Consider the following 23,751-nt stretch of genomic DNA (forward strand, 5'->3'; position numbering starts at 1 on the left):
CTGGTTTTTTACATGTTAGATATAAAAGAAAATGTTTTCTGAAGCTGCTCTGTTTGCTTTTGTTGTGTTCCTTATTCTTTGTGTGTTTTCAGTCTTTTTTTTAATCTTTTGTTTTATTTGTTGAATCCTATTCATCACTTCATTAAATTAACAATTCAGCCTCGTTTCATTAGTTGTTTCTTTTTAAATGTAAAGATTTTAAAATTTTAGTCTAAATAACAAAAAACAAAACCAAAGCATCCTTTGTGATTCTAAAAGAAAAACTGAATAGAAAATAGAAATCTATTTGACTTTAAAGTCAAATTATTTTGGGAATGACTGACCTTGACAGACAGCTTCAGTGAGGCTGCATTCTTTCTAATGGCCACCAGGGGCAGACTTCTCTGGTTGCAAAAACAAATATGCTTGTATAAAAGTTTACAAGAAAACCTCAAATTCTCACTTGAATACTTTCCTGATGTGTTTTTGATCTTAGTTTCAAGTCATTATACAACATGAAGCTATTTTTGTAAAATAATCCCAATAAAGTTAAAAAGGTTTAAGCAATAAGCCTCCATCTTTCCTGGTGCCTCCACTAAGATCTGGCTTCAGTTTGGAACCATTTCAGCCTCTTGCAGCTTCAGGTACCTGAACCCTGTGGTGTGTTTTCCACTGCATTCAGATCAATCACTTTCGAGTTTCCTTCCTTTTTATGATGTCCCTTTGTTTTGCTTTGTGATGACAGCTCACACAGTGGACTGTAAAGCTCTGACAGCTGTCATAAAAATTTGTTTGTAACCACTTGGAGCCCTGAAAAAAACCTATCATGAATTTTGGAATTATGTGGGTGTTTGACCACAAATCGGCCATCAAGTATGATTCAAATGTTGACTAATCGTCACTAGTGAACACTGCGTGAGCCACTCTTGCCAGTTGAGAAGAACACAGCGAGATCGACTCGTACTAATATTTTGCGGAGTGCGACACATAAGCCGATGTCTGATTAGTCTGCCTTCTGTCACAGCTCTAACACGTACTACTTCAGCCGTACCTTTCGCTGGAAGGGGAATTTCCCAGGTCTGCTTCAGTGCTCGTGCTTTCATCTCCTTGATATGCGCTGTGGTTTTCCAGAGTAATCAGGTCACATCAACATTAGCAGGATGTGGGGAAACTTTACAGAAGATAACGTAGTTTACTGACAGCTCTGCTAGAATGACTGGCTGCTTCATGAGTTACATTAGATAAAGGTGAGATAAGTGCTTAAATGAATGAGAACCGAGTATTGAAACCTGTGTTCGGTAGCTGGCGGCATGCTTTAGATTGAGGTCAAGTGGGACAGGGAGCACTGGAATTAAACCCATACAAAAGTTCATTAAAAAAAAAAAAAGGTTATACAAGATAAAAGGCCGGCTGTGTTTAGTTTATTGCAGCTGTTTGGCAGGATGAGGTTACAGGTGACTGCAGAGGCCACCATGTCCTGCATTAATGACTGTCTAGGTTGCATCAGGACACGTTAGTGTTTACACTACAGAAGAAATGCGGTCAAACAACCTCAGAAGGTGCTTAGAGAAAACTAATCGGAACCATTCTCACTTCATTTTAAATCAAACTTATTCATTACAAATGAACAATAAAACAACTTCAGTAAAATAATGAACTCAAACAGGAGCAGAAGATTCTTTGCAAACTTTTATTGAGACAAAAACAATAAATTACAAGAAATGTGGATAAATAAATATTTGACTATTTCTGTTTTACCTTCCTTTTCATGGACAGAAGATCAACAGTAGTAACAAAACGGGGCAGGGGGGAAATGTATGGCAACAAACTAAACGCTGCTCAGTCTCGACTGAGTCCTGAGCTGAATCTTCGTCAGCTTCAGAAAAGTCAGAATCTCAGATTCTGCTGCTGTGCAGCTTTCACGAGGAGTCGTTTATTTTATCTCAAACTTTTCCGTCCAGAGGAGTGCACTGTGAAGCAGACACATTTCAACACAACTCCAGTCTGCTACAGCTGTGATTAACTTTACTTATTTCTATTAATAGTATTACTGTTTATTTCCTTTGCCACTTCATCATATGAATTCTTATTTTATGAGGGTCAGGACTGCTGTCCTGCAGCGTGAATGTCTTGGGTTTTCTCCAGGTGTGCACGTTAGGTTAACAGGTGCCTGTAGATGTGACTGTGAGTGTAATTAGAATGGCGATGTGTATTTTTTATATGATGGTGAAGAACAATCACGTTTTCTATTTCTGTTATTCTTATTGGCATAATTTTAATATACTTACCAAGGGTCAATAGGTACTGTATTAACAATACTAAATACTAAAAAATATACTAATACTAAAAAAACAAAAACTCCTTACAATGATTTAGGAGCGATCTGGTGACAGTCCATTTCCAGCTTGATGGTGGACCACACCACAGGACAGAAGTGATAACTTCTTGCTGGTTTCCAGATCAGATTTACGTTTTGGATTTGCAGCTAGGAAAACTGCAGACCAATTAAGATCTGCAGAGACAAGCAGGAGCAATGAAACGTATTGTTGGCATCGTTGATTTGAGCGCCTTGAAGCGACTGTTGTGATTTGCCGCTATGTAAATAAAATTGAATTGAATTTGATTGAAGTCACTGTAAACACACAGCTGTTTTTGAGCAGGTTTTCCTGTACTGCCTTATGTGTTGTTAGTTTGTCACTGGGCTGCTTTTTGCTGTTGATTTTAAACCAAAACTCTGAACAACAACAACAAAACAACTTCAGGCTTGCTACCTCGCTAACTCATTAACCTCGCTTCGTAGTTCACTCCTCTGGAGACGTGAACTGACAACATTTCCCGCGCTCTCTCTGTTTTCAGCAGCTGTAGGGACTTGCTGTACTCAAGCAGACCAAACACTGATTGTGCGAAAAGGCTCAGAGGTCATTCAAATGCTTGTCAACAGTCCTTACAGCAGGTTTCAAGATGAGCGGGAGAGCTAACCGGAGGGCACCGCAGCATCGTTACAGTACTGCAGCAGCAGGACTCTAAAAAGGTGACGTTTCAGCAAACAAAAGAGCGGTCTCTGTCTGAATAACATTAGCTGCAGATGGGAAATAAAGTGTCGGCAGGAGGTCAGACCTGTAAAGAAGGGAGCGCTGGTTCTGAAGGTGTGTCTGTTGAAAAGGGGACAAAAGACAAGCCGCTTTAAGAGGTGAATCCTCCGCCAGGTTCAGGTCTGCAGCGGGAATGTCAGGTCCACCTGAAACAGGCCTGCGGTTGTTTTATCCTCAGCAGCTCTACAGCCCCTTCAGGGAGGAGACTTTCTTCTTCCGAGCAGCTAACATCTCATAGAACGGGTCTTTGCTGATGGCAGCCCTGCAGAGAGAAGGACAGCAGTTCCACTTTTTCTTCATCGTCATCATTAGTTTGACCCTCTGCAGGGAGAGAAAACAAAACTGAAACTCACTTGATGCTTTTGATCCATTCGTCCTTCTCCTCCACAGTTGGGGCGGAGATTCTGTAGAAAGTGTGGTTTCCCTCGACGACGCGGCCGTCTGCCTCCGTCTTGCAGGCCTTGATCACCTGATCTTTGTGGTTGGGGATGAACAGCTCGAAGCAGTTCTGAGAGAGATCATGGTTGAGGCAGGAAGGCGAGTAAACAAGTTACATGTGTGATCGGTTGTTTTCACTCTGTACTGAACGTGTTCAATGCTGTAATAAAAACTTTATATAAACTTTATATAAACTGTTGATCCATCAGCAGGTTGAGGGTGGACGGTCACGTGTTCATTGTTCATTTGCTGGAGTTATCGTTGGGTACGTTGTGGTTTTTTTTAAATGCTTTTTCAGGCTTGCACCTGTGTAGTATATGTACTTTTTTTTTAAAACCCTATTTTTGGATAAAGTCATCAAATATTTGAAGCCAATGGAAAAAGTGGCTAAATCTCTGGCTCCTCCAGGTACGACTATTAGGCTTCCTCCAAAATTAAAAACTTGACGACCACAAGAGCGACCCCACAGCTTGTGAGCAGATGCACGTATGTTACCATTTTGAAACTCCTACGTGACATCGTTCTTGATTTACTGTGTTCACAAGATTTTTATAGAACTTGGCCTCTGACCTTGAGGTCGAGGTCACTCAGATTGAAGCTCGTCCTAACTTTTTATTAGATGCACGGTATGAATTTCAAAATCCCATGTTGCCTCGTTCTCAAGTTGTCACATTCACAAACTTGGTTGTCCATGCTGAAGATTATAACCTTTAGTTTTTAATTATGCGTCCATAAAAATCCTGGGAGTAACTAAGGAAAACATGCAAAATAAGGACTAGTATCACAAGAAAATCAAAGTCATCATTACTTTGGAGACATGGTTACACGGTTTATTTTTGCTTTGCTTTTTGAAATCCTTTGTAAGCTGCTTTCAGCAGCTCCCTTATTAACAGAGGGTCGCCACAGCGGTTAGCTCTGCATGTTTGATTTGGCAGATTTATGTGGGATGCTGTTCCTGACGCAAACCCAAAGAGATTTGTGTCCCCTCCTGTTTTTGCCATCTTTTTCTGATCTCTGAGACTTTGATCTCTTCAATCACAGGACAAAAACAAAGAGAGCAGCGGTTTACCGGCTTCTTTGAGTCCTCGACTTCTCTGATGCTTAGATTTTCCAGTGGAATAATCCCTCTGGGTTCTTTGTCCTTTTAAACAGCAGAAAGAAAAAAAAATAGTTCAGGCTGTCCACAGTTACATCCAGTAATCATTTATTTTCACAGTGAAACAAGAAGTACTCACAGTGGTGTATTCAAAGTAGTAGAGACAGTTATCAGTGAGAATAAACCAGCGCCGCTTCCAGGTCTTCACTCTTCCACCTGAGGATGGATTAAAGGTGAGTTATGACATCGGTAAACTGAATGCTGATGTTGACGGCGACACTCTGAAGCACACTGATGACACAATTCAGCAGGTTAAGTAAAGCCTACTGACTGCAACAGCTGAGGTTAAAACGTGAGTCAGTGGGCAGTTCAAGGAGTCCAGCAGTTAGAGGCAGATGTGAAGCGCTAATACCTTCACATCAGGACATGATAGCGAAAAGCAGCAGGTGAACCGGATGTAAAAACTAATTATCACAGTAAAACTGTGATGGGTAGGTGAATGCACACAGCCAGTGGCAGGAAAGAAATGACGGGGTGGTGGGCAGGGGCAGCTCAGAAAGCAAAGCGGTGCATTAAAGCTGGCGAGTGTGAGGATACATACCTCCTGAAGTCAAAACCATGAAACACAAACAGACAAGAAGAGCGTCAACAGGAGAGTAAAACATTTCACTCAACTTTGATTAATGTTTCAATAAAAAGATCTCTCATCGTCTCGTTAAAGCCGCTGTTACATATCTGGTCCACTAGAGGGACGACCTGTTTGTAGAAACTGAACATACCGAGTTTGAGCAACCACCCTTCTCTGTCGGGGTTGAAGAAGGTGTGTGTGAGGTCATTCCCATCATCCTCTGGGATCTTAAAAGGTTCGTTCTTGATGCTGTCGTACAGGTTCTGCATAGATGGTGACATCATTTAGATCATGCGGGTAGCTACTATTTATCCTTACCTTTATCTTAACTTCTACTTATTTACAACACAAACATTTATCAGCAAATTTCAACTCTGGGGTTATGATTTATCAAAATAAACTTAAGTAAAAACAACAAATACACTCAGAGAATACAACAGAATAATGTGTTGGCTACTTCAGCTATGAAATAAATAGAAATGGTGTTTACACGGGTGAAACTGTTGCATAATAACTTATTAAAAAAAACTCAAACACAGGAACATTTTCAAAGTGTATCATTTATACATTTTAGACATGTTCACTTGAGCCTTTGCCAGGAATTTCAAAAAGCTGAAACCACAAGCTGAACCCCCACTTTACTCCTTTAAAAAAGCAGTTTCTTGGTAAATAATTTTTAGTCATTGAGACACCCATTTATGATTAACAGCCTGAGATGTTTTAAAAATAATTGGAATTGAGCTTTTCTGCATTATTTGTTGGAATGTGTTGTAATGAGGGACTTTTACGTGCTGTCTGGACCGTTCAGTTTGAATACACTGACATTTTTGAGAAACCTTCTCGTCTCTACCACAGAACAGAAAAATGAAGCATCTCTAGCTCATTCTTAGTTTGTGGTTTCTGCTCAGACTTTTGGCTCCATTTGTGGTTGAACGTAAGGTGCTAATGTTACACTAATCAGGAATGTAACTTCAATATGACGCTTGGCTTGCAAAACCACAAGGTCACAAACAACAGCTGCAAGTACCTATTATCATATCATGTGTCACGGTTATAATCATAACAATCACAGCTACAGTCATCGGACAGCCGGTGCTTTCCAAGTTGTTTAAATGTCCACCAGAAACTCCACAGCGCATTCATATTTCCACACACATGGACCATCAGATGTGCTGTTCTGTCTGAATTCACAGGGCCTGAACACATAGTGAGTATATCACACAGGGTGCTGTGGACTTCCTGAACTTCACTCACCCTGAGCAGGTCCTCCGGTAGGTCTCCTCCATCATTGATTCCTCTGTTCATTGCTGTGAATTTCTGAACAGAGGGTTTGTCCTTCACGTTGGGGTTGTGTAGACTGGTGTTCAACATGATCACGGCGAACGACAACACGTAACAGGTATCTGCAAACAGACACAGTGTGTGTTTGTATGTTTTCCGAGTCAGGCTGTTAGAAAGACCACAGTGAGTTTAAACGATTAACTGAAAACCACTGAGGTGCTGCTATACCTTTGTGTAGAGTGTTAGTTAAAAGAAATTACATTCCCAGACAACTACAGTCATAGTTGGTTGTATGTATTTGTTCACTATCAGGTCCATCCAGTGCAGACATAGAACACAGTGTGCTAATTATCAAATAACACCTTACGTACAAACCGCATGCTATATTTTTCCAAAAACCTGTGTGCTCTGTCCAGTAAGCAGCACAACCTTCACCTATTTGCACATTCCTCATATTACCCATGTCAGGAAGCAGAAGGGAAGATCCTCGTGTCTGCAAGTCAAAATATCTTTGAACAAGATGGTGAACTACAAATTTCCCCCAGTGCATCAGTATGAGACTTTGTGTGTGATGTGTAAAAACTGTGTGGTGAGTAGGTGAATGTGGCTGAGTGCTCACTAAGAGTAAGAAAGCAAGAACTCTAGAAGTTCCTGAGCTAAAGAGAAGCGAAGATAAGTTAACAACAAACAAAAAACAAACAAACAGGTAAATCTTTATATTAAAGTTAGTTTAATATGCAGGTCCTGGCCTAAAACGATGACATTAAAATTATTGTAACTTTTGCTTTGCTTCGTATTTTAGTTATGTTTCTGTGAGTATTAGATAATACATTTAGATCAACTCGGTCGTTTAAAATGTGCTGAATAAATAAAGGTGACTTGATTTAAACGAAAAACGGAAATGTGCATTAAACTAAATATAAATCATTACTGGTGTGTTTTCCTGCTCAGTGGAAAATTGTAGAGCCCTACATACAGTGTGTGAATGGAATAAATGCTGTAAAAATGAAAAAAAGATGGAAGAAAAATGGTTTTATTATTGAACAACTTCTTTATTTTCACTCTGTAATATGTAAAAACTGTGACCATAAACTGTTTTTTCCTCACGTACCGATGCTCTGAAACACTCCGGGGTTGCAGTGACAGTATCGCCGAGCAAACGCCTCCATCATGCGGTCGATTTTCTGGGCCTCGCCGGGCAGCCTAAAGCTCCACAGAAACTGCCTGAGAGCCTGAACCAGGTTCAAGTCTGTGAACTCGTGAAGCTCCAGGAAGGCGTGCAGGACCTTGATGTTGAATTCATCTCTGCACGACACACGAAATCCCACACACAAACACACACCCACGTGTGCACGCACACAGGAGTAAACAGAAGAGAAACTGTGTCAGCTCTGTTCAACTCAAGAGAATCAAATTAAAGGATGCTCTTGTTGAACTGCTTATGCACCAAAATCTATATCCAGTATACAGCACAATTTCTCCTGTAACACACAGAAGATGTGGTAGTAATAATAATAATAATAATAATAATAATAATAATCTGTTTTTTTTTTTTAAACTGGCCTTTTATTACTTATAAGGAATAAACTTTTTAAAGAGGAGTGAAGAATAAAATGTGAGATGGTCTGAACTCCTGCTATTGTCCATGTAGGCTCAAGACTGTCCTTTTTTGATAGCACATGTCAAAACTGTCTACTGGAAAGGACATCATTAATACTGCTTACCTCTCGCCCAGATAGTCCCCGATGGCGGTTTTGTTAAGCCCCTCCCCCTTATACAGAAACTGGGCAATGTCTTCACTGGTGTTTTTCAGCAGCGAACAGTCGATCAAGAAGCGAATGCCCTGAGGAAGAAAATCAAAACACACACCCCAGAACGAACATCACACACTGAATGAAAACAAGCAGTTCAGAGAAGTTTGTAGTTCATTTTAGTAATTTTGTATGGGGGAGTTTTGGTTGTTTTTTTTCTTCTTTCTACCCATTCAAGACCAATAATCCATAAAATATCTCCTTTTAGAAAAACACCTGTTACAGTATCACCTGGTTGTTCAGGGGTAGCGTCAAACTGTGGGTGCGAACAACCAGGAGTAAAAAAAGTACACAGAGTACATGGCTTTAATAAAAACAAACAAACAAACAAACAAACAACCAAAACAGAGTCAGGGTGTCAAATTTAAAGACCAATCACACTAATGGTGTTTCAGGAAAAGGCTGGAGTTACATTTTAATACATGATGCAAATGCAAAAAACAAGGTTTGTGTATTTTATATCCTTGTCAGCTGAAAGAGGACACTTTTCCTAAACTAAACTAAAACAGACTGATAATCAGTAGCTGAACTCACATGAAAGAAGAAAGCACTGCTGCATAAATGTATTTACCTTCGCAGGATCCATGTTGAACTTTTTTCGGCCCATGGCCATCTGTCTATTCCTTTGCATGTTTTTCCTAAAATAACATTTTAAAAAACATAAACCATTAGTGTGTAAATCATATTTATTCATCACCAGTGAATTTAAATTTTCAATGCCAGCCCAGCTCTCTGTTACAACAGCCTGGCTTTTATCACCTAGAATGGAAAATATTGGATGGATTTTTTTTTTTGTTTTCTTAGTCAAAGGAAATGTCTGTTAGACCTGCCTGCGTAGCACCGATGTTCTAAAAACAACCTCAGTAACAGTCATGCTGCCCATGTTGTGCAGAAAGTTATTTCAGCATATATGCAAGTTCACTTCCCGCCTGGGGGCGTCTGTATTCAGTAACGGTCGTAGGCTAGACTCCCCATGCTAGGGACCTATGGGATCTTCGATATCGAATATCTTCGATATTGATGCCGAAACATCTAGTAGTTCAGAGTTCCAACATTCGGAAGAAGGGACTGCTCTCATAGCTAGAGACTGACGAGGTACAACATACATGCTACAGCAAGGGGGAGCCAGGACGACAGGTCAGGGGGGAGATATCATCATCTCCATATGAGATTGGCCCCAAGTGTGATAGAAATTGAGTGTGACAGGAACTGACCTGAAAGACAGGATCATGGTGAAGCTTAAAACCCAGATCCTCCATGAGAGTACATGAAGTACTCTCAGATACAAGATCAAGGGAGGTGCCTAAGCCTTGCTCTTGGAAACTGCCAAGCAAAAACTCACAGCCTTGTGGTCTGCGTCTGGCAGTAGAAAAGAACAAAATGAACATTGCAGACATCGAGGACAGCTACAAGTACCTGGGGATCCCAGGCAAATGGGAACTACTAAGAGGCTGCTAGGAAAGCTGCAACTACTTGCAGAAGGTCCTGAGGAGTCAGCTCAACGGTAAGATCAGGTGATGCCCTGCCCATGACCCTGCGGCACTAATCATGGCAGTACAGGAACAAGCTCTGAGCACAAGATCCATAAAGGCTGGGGTCTATCACACCAGGCAAGACCCCAGGTACAGGCTGTGTAAAGACGCCCCTGAGACAATGCAGCACATAACAGCAGGGTGGAAGATGCTAGCAGGCAGGGCATACATGGAACACCATAACCAAGTAGCTGGCATAGATCCTGTGGGACTTCCAGATACAGACAGACAAAATGGTGGTGGCTAACCAACTAGGCATAGTGGTGGTAGACAAACAGAAGAAGACGGCCATAGTGATAGATGTAGCGATACTGAATGACAGCAACATCAGGAAGAAGGAACACGAGAAGCTGGAGAAGTATCCAGGGCTCAAAGAAGAGCTGGTAAAGATGTATAGGGTGAAGGTAACAGTGGTCCCAGTAGTACTCGGAGCACTAGGTGCAGTGGCTCCCAAGCTAGGCGAGTGGCTCCGGCAGATCCCAGGAACAATATCCAAGATCTCTGTCCAGAAGAGTGCAGTCCTAGGAACAGCTAAGATACTGCGCAGGAGCCTCAAGCTCCCAGACCTCTGGTAGAGGACCTGACAAGCTTGAAGGATAAAGGATGAGAGGGGAATTATATGATAAATATAGAAAAGAAAGACATTTTCCAAACATAACTGCCAGTGTTGTCATGTTTCTTTGTGAAATAAAGCCAAACTTCAGGATGTTCTTCCACCATGATTTCTTTATCTTCTAAGTTTCTAGTGGTCCAGACAAATCCTCTTTATGTTATTGTTATGCAATATGCAGCTCTCAATAAACATGTCAAACTATTTTGACAACAGTTGACTGAAACCAGTTTGTGATTCATATCCTTAGTGAATATCTGCCTTGAATGTCAAAATAAGCAGTCTGAAGACTTTTCATGTCCCACTGGCAACCTTAATTGGGCTTATATTCTGCTAATTATCTGATGGATTAATCAATAATCCCATAAGGCAGTGCTCTAATGGTTGGACAGATTTTTTTGGTCTTTTCTCTGACTAGAAATCCTCCAAAACAAAGGCTGAGGAGAGTGCTGCTGCCTACGCACAAGCACAGAAATGGTAGTTGAGAAATAGTTTACCTCTCTTCAGTCAGGCCCAGGTTTTCAATCTCGCTGGTCACCTCTGCTATCTCATCCTTCAGCCTCTGAGTGCAGACAGAAAGAGAAGGGAAAGAAGTGATGAAACAGAAGGGGGAAGGAGAAGGGATCATTATTTTGATTGTTTTTTTTGAGTACAGAAGCTGAAGGGAAACAGCAGCAGACATCTACATGTGCCATTTGTGTGATATCTAACCCTTCAGAGGAGCCCTCTGGAGATGCTTTGATCTTGCTGTCACAATGAATTACACATGGTGGTCTGTTCCACCTACATCTCACTGACCAACATCCATACAAGCACTTCCCACTAAAGAGATGACCCACTAAAACCCCTAAAAATGCAGATATGACTCACACACTCGCAGACAGACTCATCATTTTTCTCTGCTGGGTTACATGCAACAGCCACCCTTTAAAAGAAACCTCTCTGGGATCTGTAACACCTGTTCCGGGGTCAGAGCCTACAACCCCTCCTGTCCCCTCTTTCCCCCTTCATACCACTCCCCTCCCCGCTGCTGACCCAAATTTACCAGACTATACCCCCACACCCAATGTCAACATTGGTGGGGAGACAGGAATACGCAGGATCAAAGACTTTTGATTGCCAATGGTCCTGAGAAGAGAAAGAAATAAAGACACAATAATAACAACAAAAGGCTAAGATAATTACAGAAAATGGACAGAAGCAGATGAATCGGTTCTTAGACATATGAGGTTGTGAAAACAAGGCTACATCACCATCAGCTAAGGTAAATAAGAACTGTGTCCTCTGTCTCCACTACTGGAATATTTCATGGCTCATTACCCATCAGGCCCTGAGGGAAAGACAGGGCGGGGCTTAGTGAAGAGAGACGCTAAACGAGTCGACCTTGATAATAAACTCCATCCATCAGTTTACACAGTGCTGTTGCCTGGAGGCTGTGTGTTTGAGTGTTTCTTTGTGTGTGTTGTGGATGCCCACCACACTGACAGCTCTCTGCTATAGATCAGGCTCAAAATATTTTTTTGGCTTACCTTATTAAATCTCAGTTTAAAAGAAAATGGGCCTAATGTCACTTTTGTTTGAGTCATCTCTTGCTGCTGATATCATTCAGCAACTACCAGCAGATACATTTCTCATTCTTCTGTGTGCTTGAGCAGGCCTCATCAAAAACCTTAAAGTATCAAATTCTTCCAGCGGATCACTTCCCTCTCAAAAGTAGAATGGGAGGGCTGAGCCCTCAGCAACCAGGTCCCAGATTGGGTTAAGAACAGAGACACACTTGCTTGGGTTCATTTTCAGATTTGGCTTTTTGATAAAGACATGAGATATGCAAAGTGGTTAGGGTTGGTTCAGCTGACCCTGAACCATCTTTTGGTTAGGCTGCTGGAGGCGCAGGCTCTAGGGGGACATCCCATGATGTACTGGGAATTTCTTGACTTCTTTTCACATCCCACGTGTTTATATATTTCAGAACTGTGTATACAGTTTGCATTAATGTCCTTGTCTCTCATCCCTCAAAGTCTTCGTTAAAAAATATGTTGCTAATTTTTATAAATGAGTAAACAGACAATAAAGCAGGGCATGGTTTCTCAGTCCAATCAAAACTCTATATGTCTGGTTTGAAAAGATGGTGATCGTCAAAATGCTCAGACTTCCAAATGGAACTACACAAACCAATAAAGTACATTACATTGCACTGGCTATGTCCATCTTTTATATACAGTCCATTAGGGTTATGGTGATGGATTCTGATGTCGGTGGTCGACGATAGTGACAACTTGCCAATAAAGCTGATCTTTATGTCATTTTCCCAACAAGGCACGATAATCTAAATAATCTTACAAGAGACACAAACTGAAACCAACAAGTTACTCCTGAGTCAAATTCATAGGAGATTAATTTGTTTCAGTTCTAAATGAGTTGCAATGACACTTGCATGTCCAACTTTATGCAAACAAGCATATAAAACTAAAACACTGTTTTAACAAACAATCTGACATATGGAAATGGACGGTGAGTCCTTGTTGTGTGTTGTGTAATTTTCTGATTGACTTTTATCCTTCAAGTAGGTTGAATTTACATTAAAGTCACAAGGCCAGCTTTATCCTCTATCTCACGTAACAAATTTCTCCACATCAAGAACTGACACAGGCAGTCCTGCTAATTTATTTAAGCTTGTAGAGGGAACTAAAGCAGGGGGTTAATGTGTCTCTCCAGGCTGAGAGAGCCAGAGGACACATGCATATTAGAGGTACATCCCCCTCAGACAAAGACGATCATCTGTCTTCAGTGTATACAGTAACGCTCTGGTGGTCATAGCCGTATACACCCTACCCTCCAAACACACACACACCTCCCCAGACACAGTGGTCTAGACTTGGAGGTGAAAAATCTTCTCAAGGACACACAGAGAGAAAAGAATTAAAGACAAAGACAAAACAACACAAAGCAGGGTTTGTAACTCCTATGTGTCTCTGCTCTGGGGAAAAAAAAAGTTTTGAAAAATAAAATGTTCCAGACAACCACAGGGTGCAGAGCAAGGACAAAAACAAAATCCTGTTTCATTGCTGCTCAGTTAAGAAAGCATTTTATCCAGGCAGTAATTAAGACAGAAAACAGAGACAGGATAAAAGAGTAAACATCCACTAGTACTTTCACAGAAGAATGGGAATGTGATTCCCCTATAATTATGAAATGACGTACAGGGACTAGTGGGGCAGGAACTCAAACACTTTACCAAACTAAGTTTCATCATGATTTTTAAAAGACTGTTAATTAATTCAGTGATAGCTGCCAGAGCAATGAATAGAGAGCTAAAAGAAATACTCTTAATGCAGTGTAACATCACTGATAACTGGTTCACATTACTATTAAAACTTAACAACCAGTTTTCCAAAATACTGTGTTGGGAAAAACACATATATCCATAATTAAGGAAATTATCATTACATTAAATCTAGATTTCCCAACAGGTAAATGTGGGACACAGCTTTTACTCTAGTAAACCAGCTCCCAGTTTGGGTTCAGGGGACAAAGCCTCTCTACCTTTCTGATAAAGCTAATATAAGGGCTGGATAAATGATACCTACTTTATGCTGCTACAGACCCCATGTTAATGTGGACCTGGATTATTTACAACTCAGTATTTTTATTCTTTGGATTCTAGTGCGGTAACTTGACAGGGTTTACAGTTCAAAATAATCCTCATTCATTTTATAAATAAATGGTACAGGTCCTTGGTTCATCCTCTGTCCAAAACAAGCAGTTTTAGCTCTTCTCCATTTAAACCATTTTTCTGCCGATTGGCTGTCACTTGCAAACAGATGGTTTGAACAACACACTTAAGATCACTAACATCATATAGAATCAAGAGCAAACTCTCCTTGTAGACCAGGTCTACAAGGAGAAACTGTGCCAAACAAAAACAAATGTTTGACTTTAGACCATGACATTTAAAGTGGTGCAAAATAGATTTGCTTTTTAGCAGACCTCAAGGATCAGATCTTTAAGGGATGCTGAAATGCTGAAAGAAATAAGAGAACTTAATTTCAAACCAACCCTATGTACTTCAAGGGTCAGTAATTCAGTCGGTTTTCATTATGTGAAGGTAGAATTTTGCACAACTTTTTAAAGTTATTAGAGAAAGAAAGCAGCTGATTCGGAGGAGGTCAGGCAGGGACTTTTATCAGGTTTGACTGAATTTTAAAGTCACACCAGCACCACCTGCCCTACTCATCATGAGAGTTAAGAGTTTCTCGACTCTGATTAAATACAAAGCAAGCTGAAAGATAACTATCTAGCTATCAGAACACAAGGAGATGACTTTAAAGGTCAGTCAAATTTAAATCTGGTTTAAGTGTTTTTCAGGGGCGGAGGGGGTTCCATGGACCAATTCCTGAAACCTTTTGATCACATCTTTTTGGCACCAGAATTGGCCCAACCAGTGGAGGTAAACAGGTGCCAACAAAGGATCTGGTTCTGCTGGAAGATTACTCTTCCAACTTTAATAATAATGATTGAAATATTATGGATGGATGCTTAGTAAATGAAATTATATTGGGACAAAGAGTGGTTGAGTTTCTGATGCACATACAAGTGACTTTATTTACATCCATCTGGTCAAGTGGACATACCTATGTGCATCCAGTTCCACAATAAATTAGATTAGATAATTATAAAACAAGACATATTTCAGACTTTCATGCTTTAAACCCCAGATGAGCTCAGCTTGGAAAGGACATCAACTGGCTCGGACAAAGAATGTGAGTGTACTCTTACCTGTATGTCCTGCAGCAGCTCTTGTTTTCTGCGCCGGATGCTCTCCAGCTCCTGACGCTCCTCTGGACTCAGGTCATCAGGCACTGAGGACAGAAGTATACGCAACACTAAATAAGAGACCAAATACTCTCCCTCAGATAGAGAAGAAATACAAATGTGAAAATCCCCTCTGGAATCAAACTGAAATTAAACAAAAACTACAAGAAAACCATACACACAAATGAAGAACAGAGATCTGAAATTCCCACTGCTCAGGGTCACTATGGCAACACAATCTTTGATCCGTCATATACCCACCACACCACCCCACCACCACCCAAAATTCAGTCCTGAACTAGAGGAAGAAAGAAAACCTCTCTGTCTTATATAAACACACAAACACACACAATCATTTTCATATCTTAGTGACGACATCTCAGTGACATAATGCTTTCCCTAGCTGCTGACCCTAACCATCAAAAATGAATGCCTAACTCTAACCCAAAACTTAACCATAACCTAACTTTAACTTTGACACTAAAACCACATTTTGAGCCTCAAAAATGCCTTCAGACTCATGGGACAGGCAATTTGTCCCCATAAGTATAGTAGCATGCCAATCTTCTGTCCTCACATGTATACACACACGCACTCACTCACGCACACACACACTCTTGGTGAGGTTATATTACTGCAGTGGTTGAGAAACTTTTTCTGGCATGTCCCTTTCAGAGGTCAAAAAAGCCCAAGCACCATAGTTGTTACCAGCAAAAGGGAATAAAAAGTGAAATTAAGATCAACATGATAACATCGGTAGTAACTTTGTCCCAAACCATATTCTTCCTCTGGTCATCCACACAAGTAAAAACAAAAAAATAAAAAAACAATAATACTATTTGCTATTTACTACAAGATAATAAGAGACTATAGTGTGAATGATTTATTCACATGAGCTCAGTACTTAAATCTCAGCATGTATTTAAATTACAAAAACTGCACCAACACTCACAGCTCCTGGATAATTAATCTTAATAACTGATGATTCTTGCTTTTAAGGAAGGCCTTGGTGAACTTTAGAGAAAACTCTGCACTGACAGGTATAACAGCAAATTAAAACAGAAAAAAAAACCCTAAAACAAAACAAAAACCAAGTGTGTATTAATAATGTAATTATGAAAGCACAACTATACACAACTAGAGGAAAGAATTTTAATGTTGGTCTGGTTTGATTAATTCTGTGATCACACCTTTCCCAAGGAGCCTTTATGACACTGTGATGAGTCTGTATGATGTATGTGTACTTCCTAAATTTTATAATCTGACACATACAATCCATATCATAATAATAAAAACTGAAACTAATAGAAGACAAAATAAAGTAAAACAATAGATCTATCAGATCAGATTTCATGTACTATCATGAACTTTATAACATGAGCTGAAGGTTTTGTTACTGAAACAGGATGTTTGTTTTTGGTCTATAAAGAAAAGAAAAAAAAAACAGTCAGACCTCACATACAAACCTCAAAGAAAACATCTGATGACTAACAGTTGGCACATTAGACTTGATATATTAGTGTACCTATCAAAGTTGAATGGTGTTCCTCCTTATGAGAAACACCCCAACCGTACATGAACGAATGTGTACGCTGATAGAAGGGAGGTTCATGTACCCACAGACACCCAATATATCTGCAGAACAACGATAACACAGGAACAGACAAGAGCTGCTGATACACGTACTTGTGGTTTTTCTTAAGAAAGCTTGAGTGGAAAGAAAAGGAAAGAAAAAAAAAAGTGTAAAAACAACACATCGGGTTGGCTCAGGACAGGATTTTGTAGGTTCGCTATGATTATAATGTTATCTTTTTTTGACAGAAATCTCAATTTCCTGTTAATTTTGAGCATTGTTTAAACAAAAACTTCCATTTTGATTGAACAAACGAATCCCCAGATAAGAAACCTGGTTGAAAATATATGAACATTTTCAGGATTTTTCCTCTGGGACTCAGGCTCAGGGACCACAGCACCATTGTGCTGATGTGGAATATTTCTTGTTTCACACATACATATTTGCACACAGCTCACCTCTACATTGTCAACAGTGAATCTTCCTCTTGTCTGTGCTTCACAATAAAACTACTGTATGAAATGCTCTAACCTAAGAAAAAGTGGAAGAAAGGTCACAATTGACGTTGAAAAACAAGCAGCCAGAGAGGACAAATCACGCTGTGCTGCTGCTGTCTGTTGGCCTCATTAGAGAAGTCCTGCTGAGAGATTCAAGTCAACTGTTCACTTCACTTTGCCATTGTGACCATGTTACTGAGTGTCAACTTCTGCAGAAACATTTATCAAATGTTTAACACATAAGGTACTCTAGGCTCATGTTAGTATGTTGTACAATATAACTAAAATACAAATTGTTAATCAGGGAGTTTTTACAACTTCTTGGAGTCTAAACGTTTTCACAGCCTTTTGGGATGCCCACCACTTTAAAGACTGGCGTGTGAAGGTTAGCTTTGAAAACCAAACTTGCTTTTTTTCTTATTTTCTGATCGGTGGTAAGGTTGGCTTGAACAGGAAAGGAAGCTAGCTCCCTGCAAAGGTGTACAAGAAACTGATCAAAGAACAAAAAATAGAAACAGACAGTGGCTGCACTTAACAGCTTCCCTTGTTTTTAATTGCTTGGGCTCCCCTAACTCTGAGGGCTTCTCTATTACAACTTCTGTCCTTTAAACGACAGGACCGAAACAGGCAACAAAATCCAGAAGTAGCCCAGAGACTACTTGTTCCACATATTTTTCACACTGCCCCCTGGTGACAGCACACAGGTACAACATGTAGCTGTTTTATATACGGTAGGCTGTGCGTAGGACATCATGACATAACATCAGACACATAGTTTTGACTGTATTTGTGAGGGGCAGCCAATCTGCAGAGAGATGGCTTAAAGAGTGGGGGGGGTTACGTGGCTTTGTGATGGCTGTACTGGAGTAATGTTTACTTTGGGTTTCTTCGCTTCTTTTACAGTATCGTTCAACTTCACAGTGGCACACATAGTTTACTGGTCTCAAACCTGCTAGTCAGTAGCACACTGTATTATTTTTTTAGCGGTTGATAAACAGCTTGTAGGTGCACTGCCTCTTTCAGGTGGTAGATGCACATTACTAACAGACACTGGTAAATTAAGAGAAAATATTTTTTTCGCTTAACATCTTAATGAGTAAAGCTTAACAACTTTATACAAGATGTAATCTAGCTGAGGACAAATCTTACAGATCATTTCTATATTATCAGTTAATACCAGACTGGACTATGAAATGTAAGTAAATTCTCACCAAAAGTTCTCATAGAAAACAAAAGTATGACAATCTAAGCAAACTTGTAATTACAGTACGTTTTTGTCAAACCATTTAAAAGACTTGGGACCTCCAGACATCTGTGATTCTGTCAAAATCCAAAAATGGCACCGAAGGATTTAATATAATTTGTATTTGTCAGACTTATAAACAGTGATGAACTGGCTAGTCACGCACACCCCTGACCCACAAAAGGAGGTTTAAGTAGGCTGCAGCAGCTCTTATTATAAACCTGAGGGCATAAACAACAAACTATGTGAGTATCGAGTCAGTGAAACTGGCATTCACACTGACTTCCCCTCTATGCTAAGAGAGGAAATAAAACAAACGATTTATGACAGCTTGTGAAAGAAAATATCGTCCTTTTCTCAAACTGACACACACACACAGACACACACACAGACACACACACACACACACACACACACACACAGACACACACAGTCTGGCATAAATACCAAGACACCTCATCTCACTCTGCAAACCAGCTGCTCTGCATAGTCTCAAGGGCACTGAGTGTGTATTAGTGTCTCTGCTAGGACCAGCTGCTTGGCACATCCAACCATCAAACCTAGGCCTAAAGTTTGCTCTATAACCTGCTTCCACCGTCTGCACCACATCACATCCTCCTGAAGCAGAGAGACAAAAAAACCGCATCAGTCAAGCTACAGTTAGCATCTGTTCTGGTTTCCGTTCTCAAAAAGTTTCACAAGAGGACATGCACTCATTCAGGATAACTGAACACCTACACATTTGCGTCATAATTCTAATACTCATACCCAAGAAAGCTTCTGTCTGCCGAGAGACGCCACCGGCAGCAAGAATGGTCCCAGTACAACCAGCTCAGGCCAGTTTATAGCTCTGAAGTCCACACAGCTTTAGGTTTATCATCACTTCCAGTAAAAGAAAAAGCGTGTTTCTTTCAAATAAACCAGCTTTGACCAAACTTTCCAATCCCTAACCCAAATCCTGTGGTCCTCCAGTCTAACCTCTGTAGTCCTTATAACCTCATTCCAGCAAAGGAGGGAGGGCAGCAAATGAGGATAAGGACAAATGTGTGTTTAAGAGGGGGGGAAACCCTTGAACTCTCATCTCTCTCCCCCTCCTCTTCCTTCTGTCCATCTTGACTCCTCCCTTGCTCATTTACTCCATCAATGAACGGACTCCCCCACGTGGAGACTGGGGACCAGGAGGAAATTTTTAAAAAAGGATGGGGGGTACAGCTTCACATGAGCAAGGACATTGTTTGCCTTCCAGCCCAATGAAGCAGTTTTAGCCAGTAAAAAACAAACAAGCAAGCATTTCAAACTCTCTTTCAAAGACTGTATTAAGCTTATTTGCTGTTTATTTAGTGTCTTTGACCTCCAGAAAGCAGTTTTCCTTTCATCCACAGCCACTGAATCAGCTGACTGAGCTGCAACATTCTTGCTTTAACTTGCACAAAAGCAATGAATGAGTGATTCCCATAAAGAGGCAAATTAAAATCCCTAAAATATTCCTTAAAAAAAGGAAAAGGTTGCTGGATGGTGGGGCTCATGACAGCTTGACAAGCAGGAAGACTAGACAAAATATAATCACAACTAACCACGGCTCCACTGCTTAAAGAAAATAAGAGAAAATGTCAAAAGGTACCACTGCAAAAGGAACCTGGACAGTATAATCTGTTGGGAGATGTTAGCTAATGTTACAAAGGCACCTTCGAAACAAAGACCTCTCCTGAAATAAACCCCAGATAAAAAGACTTCTTGTTTCACTCTGTCAAAAAAAAGTGTGGGAGGCAAAGAGGATGACAGAATCTATAAATATACTGTGTTTTAATGGTTAACACGGAAATGTATAGATCTTTGTTAAGTGATGCAACTCAGGCTCCATGCAGTTAATACCACGTGTAGCCATGAACCGAAGGCCCGTTCAGAGCTGGAAATAACCCTTGTGCGTCTCCAAAACAAAGCCATACCAAAATATATGGTAAAGCAATGAGAAGGCTGACTCACTTCTCCTGGGGATGGAAAATGCAGCCAATATCAAAAACAACAGTTTATTCTTCTTTCTCTGCTCATCACATGTGTTTGCCACCAGAAAGTACCATGACCCAGGACCTAAGGCAAAGCAGTTTGGTTACGACAAGAAAAATATCTGTACTTTGAGCTCTCAGCGTCTCGTAATGCTCACAAGGCAGTAATTGTCTGTTTCAGTGTTCACAAGCCCATAATTGTCCATTTCAAGGATAACTGGCTCAACAGTAAGGATATAATCCTCCCTGGTTGCATTTGTACAGCCTTAAGACTAAGTCCAATAAGCAATGAGGCTAAAACCGATAAAATGAGAAAAGAACATGAGGGGGAACACGATGTGCCCCGGAGAAGAAATACTTAAATTACAGAGAAATAAAGTGCGGGCATTATAAAATGTCAGCTGCAGTGCACAGAAAGTGGAAGAAACACACTACTAAAATGATGCTCCAAAGTAAGGTGAAATAAAGCTTTTAATGCAGTTCATATTACAGGAAGTTCATTTTGATAGCTTTCCCTTGCTCTTATGAACATTAAGCCATCTATTTTTCAGAATAAGGTGGGGCACCATCCTGTATGAGATTCTGTATGTATCCTGTCTGTCATTTTCACAGGAAACAGCAGCGGTGCTGCGAAGACGCTGATTTATAATCCAAATTCATAACTATACGTGTGCGTGTGTTTACAGCCTCCTGTGTTGTTGACAACTCTTTGCAGTTTTGAGTGCAGTTCATTCACTTCCGAACCAATAAATGGTTGCATTGATTGTATTTATAGACTCATCTGGTGCTGCACAATAAGTATAGCCCCCCAGGAGGTCTGGCACCGACCCAGATTAATAATAATAGATCTCTTGTGCCAGTTAATAAAGACTGCCAAAGAGCATTAATAAGTCAGACACATGAGGACTTGTTGCTTTCGCTCTGAGTACAGGATATTAAATGCCAAAACACATACTAAAAAAGTACCTGCTACTGGAGCGAGCTCGCCTCGCTTACCTATCCATAACTATGCACAAAGTTATGCTAGTGCGCTAGCTATCCGTGTTAGCCTCTAGGTTAACGCTGTTTAACTAAACCGCGTCAGGTAACTTACCAACTTCGTCTTCCATTTCCAGAACCATGTTCCACTGTTGGTCAGCGCTGTCCCCAGGAAACCACGCTAAAGGTGACACTTTTTAAGTAACTTTAAAGCCCAAATGAGTGGCTATAGTGTGTCTAGTTTTTCAGTCAGTTACCGTTAGACTGGCAGTTGATGACAACTGACTACGAAGAGACAGCCGGTGTCTGGCAGGATGATGGGGGGCGTGGCTTAAGCGGCAACAGCCAATCAAAGACCCATCTATGTGTCTATCTGTCTGTCTGTCTTCAGAAATTAAAAATAAAAATAGGTATGGGTTATTGTATTCATATCCTTTATACTTCATATCCTTTACTTTCTGGTGCTCACTTACGCAGAAGGGGTCGCCAAGGGAGTTTTTACACCGGATGTCTTTTCTTACGCAAACTCAAAGGATCTGTGTCTCCTCCCGGGATCACTTCGTGGAGCTGCTGGTTATCAGGTAAATCTACACTGTGAAAATATAAATTCACAAGCAGACAATTTCTTTATTTCATTTAGGTATACAACTATAGAGGCCTCAACTATAGTATACAGTGTATAGAATAGGATATATGTTTGTGTATGTACTGCATAGTATATATGCATATGCATATACTATATGCATAGTATACACACACTTATGAACTTCATTAGGTACACCTTGCTAGTACTGGGAATGTTGGCCAGAGACTTTGGTCCATAGTGACATGATAGCATCAGATTTGTTGGTTCTATGTCCTTCATGTGACTCCAATTCCATAACATCCTAAATGTGCTCTATTCGACTGAGATCTGGTGAATGTGGAGGTCATTTGAGTACAGTGACCACATTGTCACGTTCAAAAAACCTAACTAAGCTTTTTTGATGAGTTACGTTATCCCGTTGCAAGCAGCCATCAGAAGATTGGTCATTGTGGTCATAAAGGTACTCGGGTAGATTGTTGTGTTTCATTGATGGTGAGTTGGTACTAAGGGGCCCAAAGTGTGCAAAGAAAATATCTCTCACATCATTATATTTTGCTTAAGGGACATTCTGACCCTGCCATCCAAATGTCCGAGCAGAAATCATTACTCATCAGACCAGGCAACATTTTTGCAATCTTCTGCTGTCAAAATGTGGTGATTCTGTGTGAATTGTAGCCTCAATTTCCTGTTATTAGCTGACAGCAGTGGCAAATGGTGGTATCTTCTACTGACGTAGCCCATCTGCTTCAAGGTTTCCGGTGCTGTGTGTTCAGAGATGGTCTTGTCTATACCTTGGTTGTAACAACTTGTTAAGTAAGTTATACCGTTGCCCTCCTATCAGAGCAATGGTTTAAGGTTTCCCCCCCAAACCTCAGACCTCAGCAAGAAATTTGCCCATTTTTTCTCCAGAGAACTGTGGCTCACAGGATAATTTCTCTTTTTCTCTGCAAATCCTAGAGATTATTATGCTAGAAAATCCTAGCAGATGAGATCTTTCTGAATTATGCAGACCAGCATATCTGACTCCAACTATGTACAGAGAGATAGATAGATAATTTTGTGTAGTAAAAAACTGAAAATTACAGCAACATTATATGTTTGCAACTTCAGATTTGTATGTTTTTATGTCTATACTGATTAATGTGTGAGCTAAAATCACCTTTAATGGCTTTTGGGCTGGGGATTTTGACAAAGTGACATACTTGTCTCTACATTTAATGTTATAATAATAGTACCCACCCGCTGGAAAAGAGAAATATATTTAACAACGAGGGTGTGAAGCCAGAGGAAGCTGGGTTTGATATCAGAGATAGCCTGCCTGTGTGAAAAAGGAAGGGAGAGGAGAGGGTGTAGTGAAGGACGGAGGAAAGGAGGGAAAAGGATTGCAGCTGTGCGCCTGAATTGGTGCTTTATTCAGAGTTCGGACACGTCAAAACAGGATATGTTGGGGTGGGGTAAGGAAGAGCTGCTGCTGTTTAACAGCTTAAAGGGTCAGCTCGGAAAACATTAAAAACAGTTTGCTTTAAGGGGGACTTTTTCTGGTTATGATACAAACAGCTCACAGTGAGGTCAGTCCGTTATCAAGAGTGAAA

General features: G+C 40.4%; 1 protein-coding gene across 1 annotated transcript; it reads right to left on the bottom strand.

The window, feature by feature from the left end:
- Positions 1–1,710: 1,710 nt before the first annotated feature.
- Positions 1,711–21,832, bottom strand: LOC146626944 (cytohesin-1-like). Its single transcript, XM_085361533.1, has 13 exons — positions 21,689–21,832; positions 15,244–15,326; positions 10,965–11,029; positions 8,897–8,963; positions 8,239–8,357; positions 7,626–7,819; positions 6,488–6,636; positions 5,385–5,496; positions 5,207–5,209; positions 4,745–4,821; positions 4,579–4,650; positions 3,425–3,579; positions 1,711–3,333 (listed from the first exon to the last, which is right to left on the bottom strand). Exons 1-13 carry the CDS (start codon positions 21,714–21,716, stop codon positions 3,255–3,257), a joined length of 1,203 nt encoding a protein of 400 aa, XP_085217659.1. The 5' UTR covers positions 21,717–21,832; the 3' UTR covers positions 1,711–3,254.
- Positions 21,833–23,751: the final 1,919 nt, after the last annotated feature.

Source organism: Diplotaxodon limnothrissa, linkage group LG8 (genome assembly GCF_057381915.1).
Source record: "Diplotaxodon limnothrissa isolate DT_005_m linkage group LG8, D_limnothrissa_male_GT1.1, whole genome shotgun sequence".
NCBI lineage: Eukaryota > Metazoa > Chordata > Actinopteri > Cichliformes > Cichlidae > Diplotaxodon > Diplotaxodon limnothrissa.